Source organism: Amblyomma maculatum, chromosome 1, assembly GCF_055883805.1.
Source record: "Amblyomma maculatum isolate TAMU_Amacu chromosome 1, ASM5588380v1, whole genome shotgun sequence".
In the NCBI taxonomy this organism is placed as follows: Eukaryota; Metazoa; Arthropoda; class Arachnida; order Ixodida; family Ixodidae; genus Amblyomma; species Amblyomma maculatum.
Window position 1 is genome coordinate 432,817,099 of NC_139344.1, and position 20,947 is coordinate 432,838,045.

The window sequence follows — 20,947 nt, forward strand, 5'->3', positions numbered from 1 at the left end:
TACCAAGGTCAGGCCTTCGACCATCTAGCCAGGACTTCTAAGAGGACTGAAGCGGTGCCACGCCGCGCTAAGCCTGGAGGAACGCAGACTGCCGGCATGACTGACCGCACCCTGCATCAGCCGCAGGGGGCTGCTGCACCCGCCTCATCGCCGCCGAACCTCGCCCATGCATCCCAGACGCGTGCCCCCGAGCCCGCTTCTCAAGTGCCTCCGCCGCGGCGCTTAAAGTGTCCACACAACACGCGCTACAGATACTTACTGCACGTTTTCGTTCCTCTAAACTAATTATAATTATTATTGTCTATAAGCCGACAGTTCGCGCAATGCATTATTCCGCGGCTGAAATCACTGTACTGCGTAAACTTTTTCCCAGTATTTGACCAGCAATAAGTAAGAGCAACCGAGACAAAGAAGATCTGTTTGTGCGACCTGAGTTAGTCGGCATCAATCTCGCGGGACATTTGTTTTACTCTGAAAAATGAATTTCAGGTCTCATTGCCTTGTTCGCTAGAGCGCCGCCACCCATAACGGATGGTGTTGGACACTTGGCGCAATTATTTTTGCGAAAGCATTACGCCGCTATGTTCACAGATTCTGTCCGCAGACCGCTTCCGCACAATCTGCCCGCAAAATCGTGCCCGCATCAGTTGTGAGTTATTGAGAAGCAGTAGAGTTTAATGAGTGGGGTCATGCAATAGCGGGTGACGTATGTTGTGTCCGAAAAAATATTTAGGCCAATACGTTAATTAGGTAACAACTAGAGGCAACAAATTAGAAGCCAACGCGAAAATAGGCTCATTAGACAATTGTTTGGTGCCATATTAGAATGTATCAAATACTAAACTAGTTAATTAAATCGGTCAGTTAGGGTGAGGTCAAGATGTATCATATACTAAATACGTAATTAAATCAGTCAAGATGACGTTAAGATGTGACGACACGCAACCTGAACTTCGAGCCAGAAAAAGGCATAGGACTAAAATAGTTAATTAGGTCAGTCAATTAAGGGGACGTCAAGGATGTGACGTCACGCAACCTGAATCAAGCCAAGAAAAGGGCGTAGGAAGGGAGTGGCGCGCAATTTGAAAGTACCAAACAATAAAACAAATAATTAGTCAGTCATTTAGGGTGACGTCAAGAATGTGACGTCGCGCAACCGGAAATAGAGCCGAAAAAGAGAGCATAGCAAAGGTTGGCACGCAATTTGAAAGTACCAAAGACTAAAATGGGTAAACAAGAAGTGAATTAGGCAAATAAAAGCAACCAGAAGAAACCAACACCAGCATCCGTGCTTTCACATTACTCCAACGCAGATTCTGCAGTGCTCTTTAATTTTTTGGGAATGCATAAAATCTGCGTTATATCTTGTATCTGAACAGGTAGCACTGGTGACTCGAGAGACAATGAAGGGGCTTATGCAGAATAATTTCTTGAAGCGGTTAAATGCTCGCTAACCTTTGGGGTTCCCACAATGGCTATGGCTGTGCACAATCGGCGTTGCTGCCCCAAGGAGAGATCAACGGCTAGTACATCGCGTTGGCTGGCGAGGCCAACGTCGTGCAGCAGGTTGGCAAGCTCGATGCGCGTCTTGTCCATGGGCACGCCCTTGATCTGGAGCGAAGGCAAGGTAATGTTAGCTGGCAGTGGTAACGCGAAACAGTACAGGCTGTATGAAAAAGGACAGAGGTAGTTTGCAAAAAGTCACACGGTCATTACACGCCCAATGATGCAAAGTGAGAGCTCTATGCTTCTCATTATCTATCGAACATATGCGGCATATGATATTACTGTGACGAAGTCTCCCTGCTGGTTTTCTTGAGCAAGTATTTTATGCATGGATGCTACATAGTATCGCAATCGATTAATCGATTGAAGAGCAGCCTGGAAAAGGGAAAACCTTTATCAAGCATGAACAAGAAATATCATGTATGTGGAGACTTAGTACCCTTCAGTACCTTTCCTGAAACGAATTTTCGTTTTTCTTTGTATAGTACTGAAGAAAAAATACTAAGCTTTAAGATCCCTTTATTTTTTATTTTTGGGATTTTTTGGTAGTATGCCTTCCGGACATGTTCTTATGCAGAGAAAATATGTCGATAAAAACGTCTTACAGTGACAAACACTAAGCAATGTCTGAAACCAAAATTTCAGTACCGGCAATATAAACTCGATTCCCATATAGAGTTGCGTCTGGTTAACATATTAAAGCCATTCCATCGCTCAAGCGGTTTTTTCTACGATGTTCATTACCGCCTGGCATAAACGATATTGTAAGGTCGATGAAGGTATTGATACGTGGCAAGGTAAGACCAAGAAATTAGTCCAAGATGACTCCGGACACAGCACACACAAATACAGCAGCGTTAACCGGACACCAACCGACACTGCTCGCACGTCGTCTTCACCAAAACTCGCGAGCTTATTTCGTCCTTATGCAGATACCAGTGCATGCACCGCCTAATGTAGCACTACCCCACCGGCTGAAAAGCACCGTCCCGGTGCGTACTAGCGTCCAAACCAGGGTCCGTGTAGTAGGGCTTGAGGCATGCAACATGGACCGTCTCGGTGAGTGGTGTAGAGGTATGCGTTGCGGGGTGCAAGGGATCAATTTCATATGTCACTGGAGTCGCTTGTCGTAGAATGCGGTAGGGTCCTGTATAACGGTGCAAAAGTCTTTCCGAGAGGCCAACGCGGCGAACTGGGGTCCAAAGCAGCACTACAGAGCCGCAATAATACTGTGTGCTGTGGTGACAGGAATCATAGCGACGTTTCTGGGAGTGCTGGGAGGCTGCGAGTCGGTTGCGAGCAACAACGCGGGCAGCATCAGCTCGGGCTATGGCGTCACGAGCACATGAGCTGGCAGTGGCGGCCGAAGGGAGCAGGCTCTCAAAAGGAAGCAGAGGTTCACGGCCGTACAGAAGATAGAAAGGGGAGTAGCCGGTAGTGTCGTGACGCGACAAATTGTATGCGAATGTCACAAATGGTAGCGTTATGTTCCAGTCGCGATGGTCATCAGAAACGTACATAGACAGCATGTCAGTTAATGGCCGGTTAAGGCGTTCAGTAAGCCCGTTCGTCTCTGGATGGTAGGCAGTCGGGAAAGAATGACGAAAGTTGCACAATCGTAGGATCTTGTCAACTATACGCGCAAGAATGCAACGGCCACGGTCGGTGAGCAGTTGGCTGGGAGCTCCGTGGACGAGTATAACGTCGTTGAGGAGGAAAGCAGCGACATCAGTTGCACAACTGGTCGGTATTGCTCGTGCGACCGCGTAGCGTGTGGTGTAATCAGTGGACACCGCAATCCATTTGTTCCCCGATGCGGACAGTGGAAAAGGCCTTAGAAGATCCAGACCCACTCGAGAAAATAGGTCTATGGGGATGTCGATAGGCTGCAGTAGTGCAGCTAGTAAAACTGATGGCGTTTTCCGGCGTTGACAGCGGTCACAAGCAGTCACTTAGCGGCGGACTGCGCGGTATAGGCCTGGCCAAAAGAACCGACGGCGCACACTGTAGTATGTGCGAGAGACGCCTAGATGACCTGCTGTGGCAACGTCGTGAAGCTGTTCAAGGACGGCTGTGCATAGTAGAAGGTCGCGGCCATCAGGTCGCATATTGTGCCGGTATAAGGTGCCATCGTTTAGCACAAACAAATGAAGGGAAGGGTCATGGCGATCGACTCTGAGGCGATTTATAATTTCGCGAAGCTGAGGGTCTTGGCGTTCCTCCCGGCGAGTGTTGGAAAAGTCAGAAATAGAGAGCACGCAAGCGTCATTGCCACATTCAAGTTGGCTTGGCGGGTCGACTGGATGACGGGACAGGCAATCCGCGTCTCAATGCAACTGACCAGACTTATAAACTACTCAAAACATTGTACTCCTGAAGTAGCAAGGCCCAACGTCCAAGGTGGCCAGTAGGGTCTTTGAGTGTGGAAAGCCAACCCAATGCGTGGTGGTCAGTGACTACTGTGAATGGCCGCCCATACAAGTAAGGGCGGAACTTCGTAATGGCCCAAACTAGGGCTAGGTACTCACGTTCAGTGATGGAATAATTCTGTTCGGCAGCAGAGAGGAGTCGGCTGGCATAGGCGATGACGCGAGGGGAACTGAGCTGACGTTGCGCGAGCACCGCACCAATTCCATGACCACTTGCGTCGGTGCGTACTTCTGTGGGTGCTGACGGATTGGAGTGAGCCAACAGTGGCGGACCGGTGAGACGGGCAATAAGAGCGACGAAGGCGGCCGATTGTTCGTGGCCCCAGGAAAAGGAGACCCCTTTTTTCAGAAGCTGCGTGAGTAGACGGGCGATTTCCGCGAAGTTTGGTACAAATCGCCGGAAATATGAGCACAGTCCGAGGAAGCTACGCACGTCGCTGCTAGATTTCGGTATAGAAAAATAACTTACAGCGCGGATTTTGTTGGGGTCCGGCTGGATGCCATGGGTGTTGACCAAGTGTCCTAGGACCTTGAGTTCCCGGCGACCAAAGCTACACTTGTTGGAGTTCAACTGAAGGCCAGCTCGTCGGAAGACGCCAAGAATAGCCGAAACGTGATGAAGGTGGCCCTCAATGGTTGATGAAAATACGATGACGTCATCGAGGTAGCACAGACATGTGGTCCATTTGAACCCGCGTTGTAAAGAGTCCATCATGCGCTCGAAGGTCGCAGGGGCATTACATACGCCAAAAGGCATCACCTTGAATTGGTAGAGGCCATCTGGGGTGACAAAAGCCGTTTTTCACGATCTCTTTCGTCAACAGAGATCTGCCAATATCCAGAACGGAGATCGATGGAGGAGAAGTAGTTGGCACCATGCAGGCAGTCGAGGGCGTCATCGATCCTTGGAAGAGGGTACACGTCTTTCTTGGTTATCTTATTTAAGTGTCGATAATCTACGCAAAACCTCCAGCTGTTGTCTTTCTCTTTAACGGGTACTACCGGAGATGCCCAGGGGCTGCTCGACGGCTCAATAATGTTGCTGGCCAACATTTTCTCCACTTCTTCCTGAATGACCCGGCGTTCGGAAAGAGCAACTCTGTAAGGCCGTCTGTGAACAGGGCGGGCATCTCCAGTATCGATGCGATGTGTGACGACGGACGTTTGGCCCAAGGATCCGTGACCGAAATCAAAAATGTCGCTGTATGACAGCAAAAGGCCGGCAAGGGCGCTTGCACATTCGGGACACTTGCATATTCGGGACGCAGGTCAGAGGCAACCATGGCTGAGATGCGGTCCTCCTGACTATGTGACGGGACAGGTTGTGCAGGTACCTCAGCGTGATGGTAGGACAGCACTGCAGAAATAGTAAAGCTGGACAAAGGTGACAGCTCTGCAAGGAAAATGCCCTCCGGGAGAACTTGCGAAGACATGCTGAAGTTGAGTACGGGAATGTAGGTGAGGTTATTCTCGACGTGTACAATGTTATGAGGTAGGACGATGTTGCGCTGTAGAGTGACGTCGGTGATGGGGTTGAAAATGTAGTCGCCGTCAGGAAGGGAGGGAAAAGGTGACATGGGCACGTATACTGCCGCCTCGGGAGGTAGGCGAGTAAATGTACTGGAGCGGAGGCGAGGCTGGGATTGGTCAGCACTAGGGTCATGAACACAATGGGGCAGGGCTAGGTGCAGAAGTCCGGAGGCACAGTCAATGAGAGTGGAATGGGCTGTTAAAAAGTCTAGGCCTAAATCACGTCTTGAGGACAAGTAGTAAGGACGGCGAAGAGCACAGGGACGTGATGGCTGGCGATGCTGACGCGCGCAGTGCACATTCCGATGATGTTAGCAGTGTTTCCAACGGCAACACGAACTCTAGAGGTGTTAGCGGGCGTAAGAACTTTTTTGAGGCGATGGTGGAACGACGAACTAAGGACTGAAATGTGGGCTCCAGTGTCAATAAGGGCAGAAACGGAGACTCCGTCCACAAGAATGTCAATCAGGTTTCGTCTGGGTGTGGGGGTCGGTTCTGAGTTCACAGTCCGGGTCAGTAATGCAGCGTCACTCCCGGACGCTGCACTCGCTAGTTTCCCGAGCAGGTGCCGGAGTATGACGGGGAGGAGCTGCGAGGAGGGACCGGTTAGCGGGATCGGCGAGCCAGTGGGGATAGAGATCGGCTGGTGCGACGGGCAGTGGGGACGGTTTCGTTGCAAGGCTGATGTGTTTGAGGAAGATAATGTCCAGGTTCGTCATAGGCGGGGCGGGGCTCCTCTGGTTCGGCATGGAAGCGTCGAGGTCCATTGTAGCATCGACGGTCGGCGTTGTAATAAGAGCGAGGGGCGAAAAAGGTACGGCTACGGCAATACGAGATGTATGGCCGGCGCGACAGCAAATGAAGCAAATTGGCCTGTCGCCTGAGGTGCGCCACTCTGCAGAATTGCGGTTAAGGTAGCGACGTGGGGAAGCCTGGCTCGCGGTAGCAGCAGCCACTACAGGAACCGGGTGCGTTGGTGACGGTGGCGGCACGGGGCTGGAGGAGATGCCGACGTTGGCGAGTTCTTGACGAACAACGGCCTGTATCATGGCCGTAGTGTCGGGCGGCGGAGACGTGAGTGGTGCAGGAGCCAAGGCTTCGAGTTCTCTCCGGATGATCCGAGTGATGTTCGCTGCATGAGAAGGCTGTTCCAAAGGCGGCAGGTCAGTGCAGGATGATGTAGCCGCCGTGTTTGGAAGGCGGTCAAAGCGGTGTACGATACGGCGTTGTTTAGCCTGCTCGAATTTTCGACAGACTTGAAATACCGAGTCGACGGTAGCGCAATCCGTACAGAAGAGGATGTTGAACGCATCGTCCACTATACCCTTGAGGATATGCCCTATCTTGTCACTTTCTGGCATGGAGCTGTTCACCTTGCGGCACAACGAAAGGACGTCTTGAATATAGGCAAAATAGGACTCCGTGGGGCATTGGGTGCGAGTGGAAAGTTCTGTTTTTGCTGCGCGAGCCCGCCCAATCGGTTTTTCGAACAAGTCCTGTAGCTTTTGTTTACAGATTTCCCAGGTCACAAGGTCTTGCTCGTGATTTTGGAACCACGTCCGAGCTGTTCCCGCCAAATAGAAGGTTACGTTCGCCAGCATAATGGTCGCGTCCCAGTGGTTGTTTCTGCTGCAGCGCTCGTACTCATTTAGCCAGTCGTCGACGTCCGGCTTGTCTTCGCCATTAAAGATGGGAGGGTGGCGGATCTTCGTGAGTACCACTGGCTGAGCCGATGTTGCTGCGATGGTAGGGGCTGCCTCGGAGGTCATAGTGGTCGTTGCTGACGTCGTTGTGAGCCCAGATAGGTGGCGGCAACTGCGCAAATCCAGCTTTTCTGTGCCATTTTGCTCTTATATTCTGTTCTGAGCGCACGGGCACCTTGAGTCACCTCCACCAAGATGATACGCGGCAAGGTAATACCAAGAGATTAGTCCAAGATGACTCCGGACACAGCACACAGAAACACAGCAGCGTTAATCGGACAACAACCGACACTGCTTGCACGTCGTCTTCACCAAAACTCACAAGCTTCTTCTTTCGTCCTTATACAGATACCAGCACATGCACCGCCTAATGTAGCAGTATGATCAAATGATTGAAAAAACAAATAGATGGTCTCTTTGAATGTCTTTTAAGAGGAGAATAGCGAAAGATTAACACTTACTCTCCTATCATTTGCCTCTCATGCTACATATAATTATAATTGTATGCTTGTATAATTGTATAACAACTGTATACTTTCTTCTTGAGCGATGCAGATAAGCTGTTATACATAATCTGCGAATCCTTGCCAAATACGTTCCATCCCAATCTTATTCTAGTTATTTCCCTCTGATGGTCTTGGTGTGTGGTTACTATACCTGTCCCAAATAGACATTTTTGCCTAACACTTCCAGTGCTTCGCTACCTAACGTAAACTGCTGTTCCTTTCCTAGGTTGTTGAACATTACCTTAAACTTGTGCATATTGATTTTCAAGCCTGCTTTTTTGCTGCTCCTATCTAGGAAATTGGTTTCGGCAGTTCAGCATCTTAGTTACTTAGCAAGGCAATGTCATCTGCCAGTCGCAGAACTGCGGTATTCTCCATCAACCCTTATTCCTAACTGCTCCCATTCCAAGTATCTAAATACTTCTTCTAAGCTAACTGGGAGTAGTACTGGTGAGATCGTGTTTCCTGTGCAGCCACTATTTATATCTTCCTGTACTTTCTTATGCGGCTCGTATACACCCTGACTTCGCAACACGTGTATGACTGCCGAGGTTTCTGGAGCGTCAAATTCTTTTTCGTAATCAATGAATGCTATGTATAAGGGCTGGTTATATCCTGAGTACATTTCTATCACCTGGTTGATGGTATGAGTTTGATCGATAGTACAGTACAGTTTCAGAAAACCTGCTTGATTGTTCCCTTGATTAAATTCTAAGATTTTCCTGATTCTGTTAGCGATTACCTTATTAAACTCCTTATTACAGATAGTCAGCTGATAGATCTGTAATTTTTCAAGTCCTTAGCGTCCCTTCCTTATGAATTATGGTAACGTTAGCGTTCTTCCACGATTCTGGTACCATAGATGCCACCAGGCATTGCGTATACAGGGTGGCCAGTTTTCCTAGCATGATGCCTCGCCCTCCCCCCCCCCCCCAAAAAAAAAATATGAAAACAAAATTATCAGAAACAACATTGAGCTGTTGTTTCTATTGGCGTCAAGACCAATAAATATGTACGGGATGGCGAAGGAATGGCAATCGCCCTTGAAGATAGACCCACCAACGAAGAAGGAAGAAACAGAATAATTATCAGCTACTCCCAAAGGCGTGTAGAGACTTCAGCCTGCGATGGTAAAACAGGCACTTCGAATAAAAGAACAGGAAATTAAGGTTCGCAGCCAGAAAAGCATAATTCTCTAGATCCGGCACACGAAGGAATCGATGGCAACGAGGCAACCGATATGATAGCCCGAGGGCATACTTATCGAGCAACTGCTATAGCAGCTAAAGCCGTTGACCCCTCTCACACACGGGGAACTAACGCAATGCTTGTAATCAGGAAATAAACGGTTCGTAGAACGACACAAGGAAATCAGCAGACAGCAGGTAGTATTCTGGAGCTACATAGAGGAGGAGCATATCTTCTGACATCCCAAGACCATCTGTAGTAATTAATGCCAGAAGATTTAGTTCTTCGAAACATATTGTTGCACTTGGTTTCGCTGTCATTTGCGAAATTAAGATGGGGCAGTGGCAGAAGTAGTAGCTTTTGCCAATGTCTGATGATATTTTCAAAAACACAATGAAGAATGTTAGTGCGAACCGGGGTCCTTCGGCTCTTACTCAATGTACAAACAAGCAGTTGGGAAGAAATAGCGAAAAATCAGATAATTTTTTTAGTCGGAAAGAATTGTAGCGACGAAACTGCTCATGGTCATGTCAGCGGGAAATACCTTAGGTACACTGCCGGGCGAAACCTGCCATCCACAACATTTTAACTGATCGAAAGGCGAGAGCCAAAGAAGTGGCCAACTACTACTCCATGAAGAAGCAATGGGCATTGGTTATCCTTTAACGGCCCATGAAAGGCTATTTAGTAGAACTTTAAAACGCGCACTAGCCGTATATATGCCGTCAATCCCTTACATGAAGTAAAGTTTTAAGCAGCCTTTACTATCACCGAATATATGGGCGATCGAAAATCACTCCTTGTCTGCCCTTATACTCAACCCATGCCGGCGCACAAGAAAAAAAAAGAAGAAAACAAGTCGCGATGGCACCACGCCACATCCCGTTACACTCGCCTAACTTGGGAGCGTCCAATGAGCGAGTGCGCCCAATAACCTACCGATATCAGGAGGGAGGTCTGCGCGGCGATGATGTCGTCCAAATCAGCTGCGAGCGGTCAGCAAGACAATTTTTGAAGCTTATTTGCAAATTACCCAAAACTTTCAAATAGAACTCGAATATTCACAAAGCCTACCCCTATGAATTTCTTGCATTACAATTCTACACAAAATAGTATTTCATTGGCCATTTAATGATCAAGAACGATGCTTCATTCATGCAGAAGATTTCCTGCGTCGTAAAGCTATCGGTAAAGAGATTTTATGAGAAAAGCAAAGCTGAAGCCTGTTAGCTAGGGGATTAGAGATGTGCTAAAGGAAGATTGTAACCGAGACCAAAATGACGGAAAGCAGTAATGATTAAAAACGCGATGGACCGAATTTGGGACGCGGAAATACCGTGTGTTCCAAATAAAGGTTTTAACTATTTGCTGAAAACTAATAAAGATCATAAATATGTTTTTTAGGTACAGATGTTATACTTCTAAGGACATAATTTCCCATTAAAGCTGTTTTAGTTGCTTTTATAATGTGGTAAAACTCAATCACGTTTTCAGCAAATCCAATTTGGTGTAAAGCAAAAGTGCTTATTTCTAAATCCTGAAAAACAAGATGAAATATCAGTATTTGAACGAGAAGACAACGGTTTTAAGTCTCTCTAGTGATGGTAGGTCCGGTACTCTTTCTCAGAAAGCCGAAAGTAGGTGAACATGACCGAAGGCGGTTAGGTGAAAATGCGACGTTTGGTGGCAGAGACTACGATCTCCTTTCAAACTGCATTCACTAATGAGCCGCACAATATCCATTATATTTAGCTGCTCGAGCTGGTGCAAAAAAAAACGTAATTGAAATTGCATACTTTGGAATTTTTTCTTAGCTCGACAGAGAAAAAAAAACAGGCAAAGATCATGACACGATGCCCCAGAGCAGGCATCTGAAATCTGCGCGCAAAATACGCGCAGTTCTGGTTTTGTACGCGGATCAAGAGCTTTGTAAAATGAGTTATGTTTTGAATCCAAATGATATGGCATCGTCATGTTGACCTCTTCAAAATACTTATTGGCTCTGCCCTCAGTGCTAATTAAAGCTTTGTTTTTACATGCAATTAGAAACAATATTACAATGCTTCTCTCTGCGCCGCTCCTTAACATTTCTTTTATAAAACGTCTTTTTTTCTATATGGGACTCGGTAATTTATTAAACATGTTAAAAGGGTTCACTGAAGTATCCGGTATATACCCTTATCTGCCACCGCTAATCTCTCAGGAACCACAATAGAGATATCAATGTCTTGGCAAAAACAATGCCCCTCTTCTCATTCCTTTTCGGATAGCTAAAACGAGTCACGAATTCGCATGTGAGTGAGGAGATATGGGGCAGCACGTATGGCGTGCTTAAGAAAAGCAGATTGTCTAGGGGACCATGTAGTTTCCATAAATTCATGTTGAATGAAGGCAAATCGTCGGCTCGAATTACGTCTGCTTTGCACATTTGATTTTGAATATTGCGTGGAATTTAGCAGCACCATTAAGGCTGTCTATTTTGTTTATAGACAAACGCATGTCTTGGACAAGCGGCAGGCAGGCACAAAAATACATCAGGCTGAAAGCTCGGTGGAGCAGCATACCGCTGGGGTAAGTACGTTCATCCTGTATCAAACAGGATTTGATAGCTCTAGGGGGGTACCTTTTGTGTCGCAGTCAACACTACGCTAGTCGCTGTGCCATTTCGCAGAGCCACCGATGAGCCTAGCTGCGCATGCGCGACCGGGCGAGTGACGTCACATGGAGCACAGCTGAAGAGCCGCGTCGTAGCCGCCGCCGACTCCTCCGCTGCGCGGCGAGTGAGAAGTGCCGCCGCAGCGCCAGGTGTGCATGCGCCAGGAGGGAGTGACACCACATGGTGCACAGCTGGCGCGCAGGGGCCACCGCCGACTGCTCCACGGCGCGGTTACTCAGAGGTGCCGCCGCAGATGTTGCTTCCGCAATTCTACTCGGGGTTGCCATTTGTCAGACTACAGCCAATTTTTTTATTTTGCACCAAGGCATCTCCCATGTTTGCCCGGATCAGGTATATAAGTTCGTTTTCCTGTTGCGCACTAATTTCTCTGGTATATATGCCCTCATTCTTTTATTTCACTACTAAGGCCTTTCAGGTATAATCTGGATCAAGTTCCATTAGAATATGTTGTGGAAGTGAGGAATCGATTTCAAGAATTAGATCTAGAAGACAAAGAGCCCGAAGAGATGTGGACTGATGTTCGTGATATAATAAAAGAAGTTGCTACTAAGGTAGTTCCAAAGCAAAAGAAATGCAAGAAAGCAAAATGGCTATCTGAAGAGGCTTTGCAAATAGCTGAGGAAAGGAGGATGGCAAAAGTTATGGGGGAAAGAGAAAGATACAAGGTTCTCAATGCGGATTTTCAGAAAATAGCAAGGAGAGATAAGAATGCCTTCCTGAACATACAGTGCCAAGCAGTTGAGGACAACAGCCAATTGAGGAACACAAGAGCTCTGTATAAGACAATCAAAGATATCAAAGGAAGCTTCTGTGCTAAGATGGGAGTGATAAAGGACAAACGAGGCAAGGACCTCACTGAAGCCGCAGAGATAAGGAAGAGGTGGCAGGAATACACAGAAGAACTGTACAAGAAGGACCCGAATGTGCAAACCCAACATAAGACGGTTGTGGTCACTGATCTCGAGCAGGGCATCCTGAAGAGTGAAGTTGAATGGGCCTTAGCCAGCCTTGCTAAGAACAAAGCTAGCGGAATTGAAACAATTCCAGCTGAGTTGCTTCAAAACCTCAACCATGACGCTGTTAACATCCTGCATACATTATGTCAGAAGATTTGGACAACCCTGCAGTGGCCACAGGATTGGAGGAGGTCAGTTTACATCCCCATTCCAAAGAAAGGCAGTGCCAAAGATTGTTCCAACTACCGCACGATCGCGCTTATTTCGCATGCTAGCAAGGTGATGTTGAAAATCCTCCAAGGTAGGCTGCAGCAGTATGTGGATCGGGAGCTTCCGGACGTGCAAGCTGAGTTTCGCAAGGGCAGAGGAACTAGAGACCAAGTTGCCAACCTTCGCTGGATCATGGAAAAAGCAAGAGAGTTCCAGAAACCCATCTACTTCTGCTTTATTGACTATGCGAAAGCGTTTGACTGCGTAGATCACAGCAGATTGTGGCAAGCTCTCCAAGAGATGAGAGTTCCAATTCACCTCATCTGTCTCCTCAGGAACCTGTATGAAGGGCAAGAGGCCACAGTCAGAACTGGGCATGGTCTTACTGATTGGTTTCCGATTGAGAAAGGAGTGAGGCAAGGCTGCATACTGTCGCCCTGCCTATTTAATCTATGTGCAGAGTGCATCATGAGGAAGGCTGGTCTGGACGAGTCTTCAGCTGGAGTGAAGATTGCTGGAAAACGTATCAACAACCTTAGATATGCGGATGATATCACTTTAATGGCAGAAAGTGAAGCGGAACTCAAGAGACTTCTGATGCGCGTACAAGAAGAGAGTGAGAAGTTTGGGCTTAAACTGAACATTAAAAAGACAAAGATCATGGCGTCTTGCCCTATCAAGTCCTGGAGCATCAAGGGACAAGAAGTGGAAGCTGTGACAGATTTTCTCTTCTTGGGCTCCAAGATTACCTCGGAAGGAGACTGCAGCCATGAAATTAGGAGACGCCTGCTTCTGGGAAAGAGAGCAATGGTTAGCCTTGACCGCCTAGTAAAGAGCAGAGACATTAGTCTGCCAACCAAGATCCGTATAAATCGTGCTATGGTCTTTCCAGTTGTGATGTATGGATGCGAGAGCTGGACTGTGAAAAGGGCTGACCGCCGAAGAATTGACGCGTTTGAATTGTGGTGCTGGCGAAGACTCTTGAGAGTTCCTTGGACTGCCAGAAAATCAAATCAGTCAATATTGTCGACCATAAACCCTGACTGCTCATTGGAGGGTCAAATTCTAAAGTTAAAGCTCAGCTACTTTGGTCATCTGATGAGAAGAGAGAAGTCGCTGGAGAAAGATTTGATGTTGGGAAAGGTTGAAGGTCGCCGGAGAAGGGGTAGGCAGCGAACGCAATGGTTAGATGGCATCCTCGAGGCACTGCAGATGAAATTATGTGATGTTAGGAAGATAGTGAGAGACCGGAAAGCGTGGCGTGACATGGTCAATAGGGTCACGAAGAGTCGGACACGACTGAACGACTGAACTGACTGCTTCAAACATGCTGTGCTACGTCACTGAATTGGCGAGTTCCTTTTTTATTTCCATATAGTCTCATTTGCACCTGTACCTGTACGTGCTCTACTCATGCAATTCTTTCTAGCAAGGCAGGTAAATTGCCACTGGTAGCGACATATTAAGGCGGACCTGAGCAGTGACGCCACTGCTGCGGCGTCGCAGCAGATTCCTAAGCGCGCGGAATCAAATTCCGCGCGGATGAATGCTTTTCGATGAAGGTAAAATCAAGGCACCTGTGAAATGTTAGTTGTCAGCTCACGTTAAGGAACCCAAATTTGTCGAAATTTCTAGATTCGCCCCCCTCCTCTCTCTCTTCGACATCCTTCATATCCTGATTTCCTTTGGGACGTCAACCCCCTTAAGGTAAACCAAAACTTTAGAGCTACAGCTATTACGGCATCAAGGTTGGAGATATCACTTTCTGCATTGTCCCGAGCGCAGGTGTCCACAAGATAAGGCAGCTGATAAATTCGAATCTTTGCGGGACATCAAATTTTTCTGGCACCCGCTCTCTGGCTACATTATTTATATTAATTGTGGTTACGTCTTGCACTACATTTCCCCTTCCCGCCGCCAGCCTCGCTGATGCGGGAGGAGTTATTATTGCTTTATAAACCTTCCGGAGTTTCCCGAAAAAGAGGAGCTTGTGTATAGAGACCAAGCACTTGTTTGATCAAAAGGATGCGAGATCGACGGGAAACAACGTAAGGAATTAGAGTGCACATCATAATGTTTGAGGGAAGGTGACTTCTGCGTTAGGAACCCGTTGCGCATGCTGCAAAATTCGGCACAATTTCTGAGCCGTCCTAGATAAGCAAGGTATAGTGGTTACATGCATGGTCTTCGGGGGAAAGTTAAAAGCGACACATTGTCATTTTGTACAGCTGATTGTTCTTACAACTGCTGTGCGCCCATATATGTGCTCTGGTAAGGCACTGCGATTCCAACAGAAGCTTCTGAAGGAATTTGAAATTGCTGATCTTAATACATTAATGCTTACACCAGTTATCACCCAACTTCGCAAGTCATTTCAGTGACAGCCATTTCAATTTTCAGACTTCAACGGTTCCTATGCCATCGGACACTGAAGAGCATCGCGCGGATACCTGGATTTTCAAATTTGGTTAGGTGAGTGTGTGTAGAAATAACCCAAAATCTCGGCCCCTTTGTTAATCGCATACAGTCAAGGCACGAATTTCGGCAGCACAGCCACGTACATATGCAAAAAGAGCGGCACTTATAAGCGACTCAAAGGCTACTTTTTGTAAATGAGATGGAGCCTATTATCGAGGAATCGAGCCAGCAGATAGGTTTTAACTGTGTAAGCGATCCGAAGGAAATTTACTTGCTACTCAAGCCGAATAATGGATTCGAAAGTGTAATCAGGAATAGCAAGGTACGCCAGAGAGTACGACGATGTGTGGAAATGTCAGTACTTTAGAGTGCATGACTAGCCGGCCGCTGGTGCACGGCAAAAGCGTCTTAGGAAGTAAATGGGAGATTGTCTCGTCTTGCATTCAGCGTCAGTGTCTCAAGGTATAGTGACGGCTGTAGTAAAGTATGAGGACTTTGAGGATTTATTTAAATTAAAGCATTTTATTGAATGAGCTGAAAAATTCAAAGGAATCGATGGGAAGAGTTTTATTTGACACAAAGTTGTAATTCGTATTTCTATTTCGTGAAACCAGGCGACGACTGTAAAGGGTACTGAACTTCATTATTACTTTTCACCGGGTTTTCTTCCATTTCTCCTGTTCTAGAAGTACTCAGCCGCATTACTCAAGCAGTAAATTTTCCTTCAGTAGTACTTTGTTTTCCCCTTCATGGATCACTGCCTTGTCGTGGCGGAGGCGCTTGCGAAACTCGATGAAGTCGTGAGCTCTGCTGTGTAGGGCCACCCAAGATAGACAGGTCACGGCAGAGAGTTCTGACAAAATTTGATTCACTGGAGAAGGTAATGGCAACCCACTCCAGTATTTCCTGCCAAGAAAACCCTATGGCCAGTCACAATACCATTAATGATATGGCGCCAGAAGATGAGCCCCTCCCCCCGGTTGGAAGGCGTCCCACATGTTACTGGGGATGAACAAAGGGCGATTCCTAGTAGCTCCAGGACGAATAAAGCGGCTGGGCTAAAGCCAAAAGGACGCTCAGTTGTGGATGTGTCAGGAAGCGACCGGAAAGTCCGATGTTGCGAAGACATATATCACATAGCAACATGGAATGTAAGATCTATGACGCAAGATATCTGGATGTCGTCAAGCGAGAAATGGACAGATTGAACATTGATATCTTAGATATCAGCGAGCTATCAGCGAGATATCAGAAGAATGGGCAAAGCAGTGCTAGGGTACAACCCCAAAAACGACCGAATGATTTCACTTCGGATCTAAGATCACCCTTTCAACATAACAGTTATCCAAGTCTATGCACCGACCACTTCTGCTGAAGAAGCTGATGTTGAGAGAGACATCGTTTTTCTCATAGGAGACTGGAATGCTGAGGTCGGGAGTGAAGAAATATCCGGAATTATAGGCAAGTTCGGTCTTGGCGAGCCAAATGAAGCTGGGAAGAGGCTAGTAGAGTTTTGTCAAGAAAACAACCTGACCATAGCGAATACTCATTTTCAACAGCACAAGAGGCGCCTGTACACATGGACTTCACCGGACGGTCTGTACAGGAATCAGATCGATTATATTCTTTGCCGGCAGAGATGGAGAAGCGCTATACAAGCAGTAAAAACAAGGCCTGGGGCCGATTGTGGCACCGATCATCAACTTCTTGTTGCCAAAATTAAGCTTCGTTGAGGAAAACGCAGAAAACTAGAAGGCCTTTCAGGTACGATCTTGATCGAATTCCATTAGAATATGCTGTGGAAGTGAGGAATCGATTTCAAGAATTAGATCTAGAAGACAGAGCCCGATGAGATGTGGACTGATGTTCGTGATATAATACAAGAAGTTGCTACTAAGGTAGCTTCAAAGCAAAATAAATGCAAGAAAGCAAACTGGTTATCTGATGAGGCTTTGCAAATAGCTGAGGAAAGGAGGATGGCAAAAGTTATGGGGAAAAGAGAAAGATACAAGGTTCTCAATGCGGATTTTCAGAAAATAGCAAGGAGAGAGAAGAATGCCTTCCTGAACATACAGTGCCAAGCAGTTGAGGACAACAGCCAATTAAGGAACACAAGAGCTCTGTATACGACAATCAAAGATATCAAAGGAAGCTTCTGTGCTAAGCTGGGCGTGATAAAGGACTAACGAGGCAAGGACATCACTGAAGCCTCACAGATAAACAAGAGGTGTCAGGAATACACAGAAGAACTGTACAAGAAGGACCCGAATGTGCAAACCCAGCATAAGACGGTTATAATTACTGATCTCGAGCCGGGCATCCTGAAGAGTGAAGTTGAATGGGCCTTAGCCAGCCTTGCTAAGATTAAAGCTAGCGGAACTGATGGCATTCCAGCTGAGTTGCTTCAAAACCTCAATCTTGACGCTGTTAACATTCTGCATACATCGTGTGAGAAGATTTGGACAATCCTGCAGTGGCCACAGGATTGGAGGAGGTCAGTTTACATCCCCATTCCAAAGAAAGGCAGTGCCAAAGATTGTTCCAACTACCGCACGATCGCGCTTATTTCGCATGCTGGCAAGGTGATGTTGAAAATCCTCCAAGGCAGGCTGCAGCAGTATGCGGATAGGGAGCTTCCGGACGTGCAAGCTGGGTGTCGCAAGGGCACAGGCACTAGAGACCTAATTGCCAACCATCGCTGGATCATGGAAAAAGCAAGAGTTCCAGAAACCCATCTACTTCTGCTTTATTGATTATGCGAAAGCGTTTGACTGCGTAGATCACAGCAGATTGTGGCAAGCTCTCCTAGAGATGGGAGTTCCAATTCACCTCATCTGTCTCCCCAGGAACCTGTATGAAGGGCAAGAGGCCACACTCAGAACTGGGCATGGTCTTCCTGATTGGTTTCCGATTGATAAAGGAGTGAGGCAAGGCTGCATACTGTCGCGCTGCCTATTTAACCTATATGCAGAGTGCATCATGAGGAAGGCCGGTCTGGACGAGTCTTCAGCTGGAGTGAAGATTGCTGGAAAACGTATCAACAACCTTAGATATGCGGATGATACCACACTAATGGCAGAAAGTGAAGTGGAACTCAAGAGACTTCTGATGCGCGTACAAGAAGAGAGTGAGAAGTTTGGGCTTAAACTGAACATTAAAAAGACAAAGATCATGGCGTCTTGCCCTATCAAGTCCTGGAGCATCAAGGGACAAGAAGTGGAAGCTGTGACAGATTTTCTCTTCTTGGGCTCCAAGATTACCTCGGAAGGAGACTGCAGCCATGAAATTAGGAGACGCCTGCTTCTGGGAAAGAGAGCAATGATTAGCCTTGACCGCGTAGTAAAGAGCAGAGACATTAGTCTGCCAACAAAGATCCGTATAACTCGCGCTATGGTCTTTCCAGTTGTGATGTATGGATGCGAGAGTTGGACTGTGAAAAAGTGTGACCGCCGAAGAATTGACTCGTTTGAGTTGTGGTGCTGGCGAAGACTCTTGAGAGTTCCTTTGACTGCCAGAAGATCAAATCAGTCGATATTGTTGACCATAAATCCTGAATGCTCATTGGAGGGTCAAATTCTAAAGTTAAAGCTCAGCTACTTTGGTCAGCTAATGAGAAGAGAGGAGTCGCTGGAGAAAGATTTGATGTTGGGAAAGGTTGAGAGTCGCCGGAGAAGGGGTAGGCAGCGATCGCGGTGGTTAGATGGCATCCTCGAGGCACTGCAGATGAAGTTATGTGATGTTAGGAAGATAGTGAGAGACCGAAAAGCGTGGCGTGATATGGTCCATAGGGTCACGAAGAGTCGGACACGACTGAACGACTGAACTGTACTGAACTGAACTGAGTACTCTGTTTTTAGAGGAAATCCGTTATATAAACACAGAGTGGTTTTCAGAACCTTGAAAATAGTCTACTAACAAACAATTCAAATATTTGGGCGCTTGATATCATTTTAAATGCCCCTAACTTAAACATTTCTCATTATTACGCAGCTAAAATTTTTCGATCAATGTGAAAGTTCCTGGGTAGATCAAGGTTTTTCTCTGGCTCATTATATTTCAATTATTTATTGTAGTGATTACATAACATGGATGATTGTTTATACACGATAAGGTACGTTTAACAGAAGGCTTTAACTTCCGCGTCTTATGCTGCATATCCCAGGTAGCACGGAATGTGGGGCCCCAGTAGGTCCGGTGTAGGCAAGTGGGGCTGGGGCAACCATCATAAAACCTGCATCGGTCCCCGATGGGGCAAACGTGGGCAAGCCCCATTTGGGCTTGCCCCTGCTCCTCCTGCATGGGTCCCATAACGGCGTTTCTTGGGCTAATGCAGAGCACATTCCTGAATCTAGACCACAATGGTCTCTTGCCGGATATTTGAGGGCAATCCAACCTAAATGTGGGCTTTTTATGGGAAAGCCCTCATAAACCCGAAATGAGGCCACCCCCAATAAATCTCTGTGGGACCAACATAGGCCGTAGTGGGGCAAGAAAATGGACATACCCCCATGCTGCCCCAATCGGCCCCTTGTAGGTTACTTGAGGGCAGGTTAAATATGAATAAGGGCTCAATTTGGGCAAGCCCTCGTGAAGCCCAAATGAGGCAGCCTTAGCTAAACCGCTTTAGGTCCCACATAGGCTGTAATGGGGCTGGAAGGTGGTCGTGCCCGCATGGTACCAAAATCGGTCCTTTGTGGCGACTTTCAAGGCCCGTGCAGCAGCAGGTGGGCTCTAGGTTCAAAAACAACCTCCAGCCCAATTGGGGCTGCCGACATAAAACTGCCTTATATGCCACAGTGGCCGTAATGGGGCTGGAAGGCTGGAGGGCCCGCATGATACCAAAATTGATTGCTTGTGGGGAATTTGAAGGCACGTGCAACAGCAAGTGGGCTTTAGGTTCGAAACCAACATGCAGCCCAATTGGGGCTGCCCACACAAAACCGCTGTAGGTCTCACATCGGCCGTAATGGGGCTAGAAGGCGTGCGTGCAATTGCGTAATCATTGTTTCCAACCTTTATTTCCATTAGATGTTACCCTAAATTACCATTATAGATGATTTGTATAACAGTTGTTGCCATGTTTAGTCAATTAGAAATTTACATGGATTTAGTTCTCGCGCTCATGCAAATTGCGCTACAAATACTAAAACAAACTGATTGCTAACTGTTGCCTCTTATGTGGTTGCTTTGGACAGCCTGCAACTCTCAGCACAATATTACTGTTCAGAACACACATCTCCATAGCCTGAACAAGATGTACATGAAGTCATTTCGGCTAGATGAATGTTATGAGTTATGTTAAAATTTAATATTGTGGCTGTTTAGAAACTGCAGACATGTATAAAATAATTACTTAATTATGTGCATAAATATTGATTGGAAAAACTTGGACTAGGGTTTCCCATCAATTTCCTGCGTCAGACCCCTATGAGAATAATGTGGGCAAGCCCAAGTGCGGCTAGCGCTATAGAACCCGCATTGGTCCTATGTCATTATCTGAGGTGCTAACTGAAATTAAAAAAAAATGTTCCTCCAAGGCGGCTGCCAAATCGGTCGACGGTAGGACCATCGCGGGGAGTTGGCGGGATGTGTCCTTTTAACAATGCCGGAAAAATGTGGGCAGCCCCGCAAGGGCTGCCCGCATCGGCCCCTAGTGGGACCCATTTGGGCTTTGTCGACAGCCCCCTTCGGGCCTACGTCGGCCCGTCTTGCAGCACCCACATTGAGCCCACCGGGGCTGTCCTGCATTGCCTACATCGGGCCCACTGGGGCTCACCCTTCATAGCCCACTTTGTGCTTACCTGGGATATTTCGCTGAATTATC

At 47.1% G+C, this 20,947-nt stretch overlaps 1 protein-coding gene across 1 annotated transcript in view; it reads right to left on the minus strand.

Moving 5' to 3' along the window:
* The window catches only part of LOC146209415 (phospholipid-transporting ATPase ABCA3-like), a 113,481-nt gene that overhangs the window by 73,210 nt on the left and 19,324 nt on the right, over positions 1-20,947 (minus strand). The window contains exon 7 of the mRNA XM_084587405.1: positions 1,456-1,611. Coding sequence (XP_084443531.1) covers positions 1,456-1,611 — 156 coding nt within the window. The remainder of the gene's footprint in view (positions 1-1,455; positions 1,612-20,947) is intronic.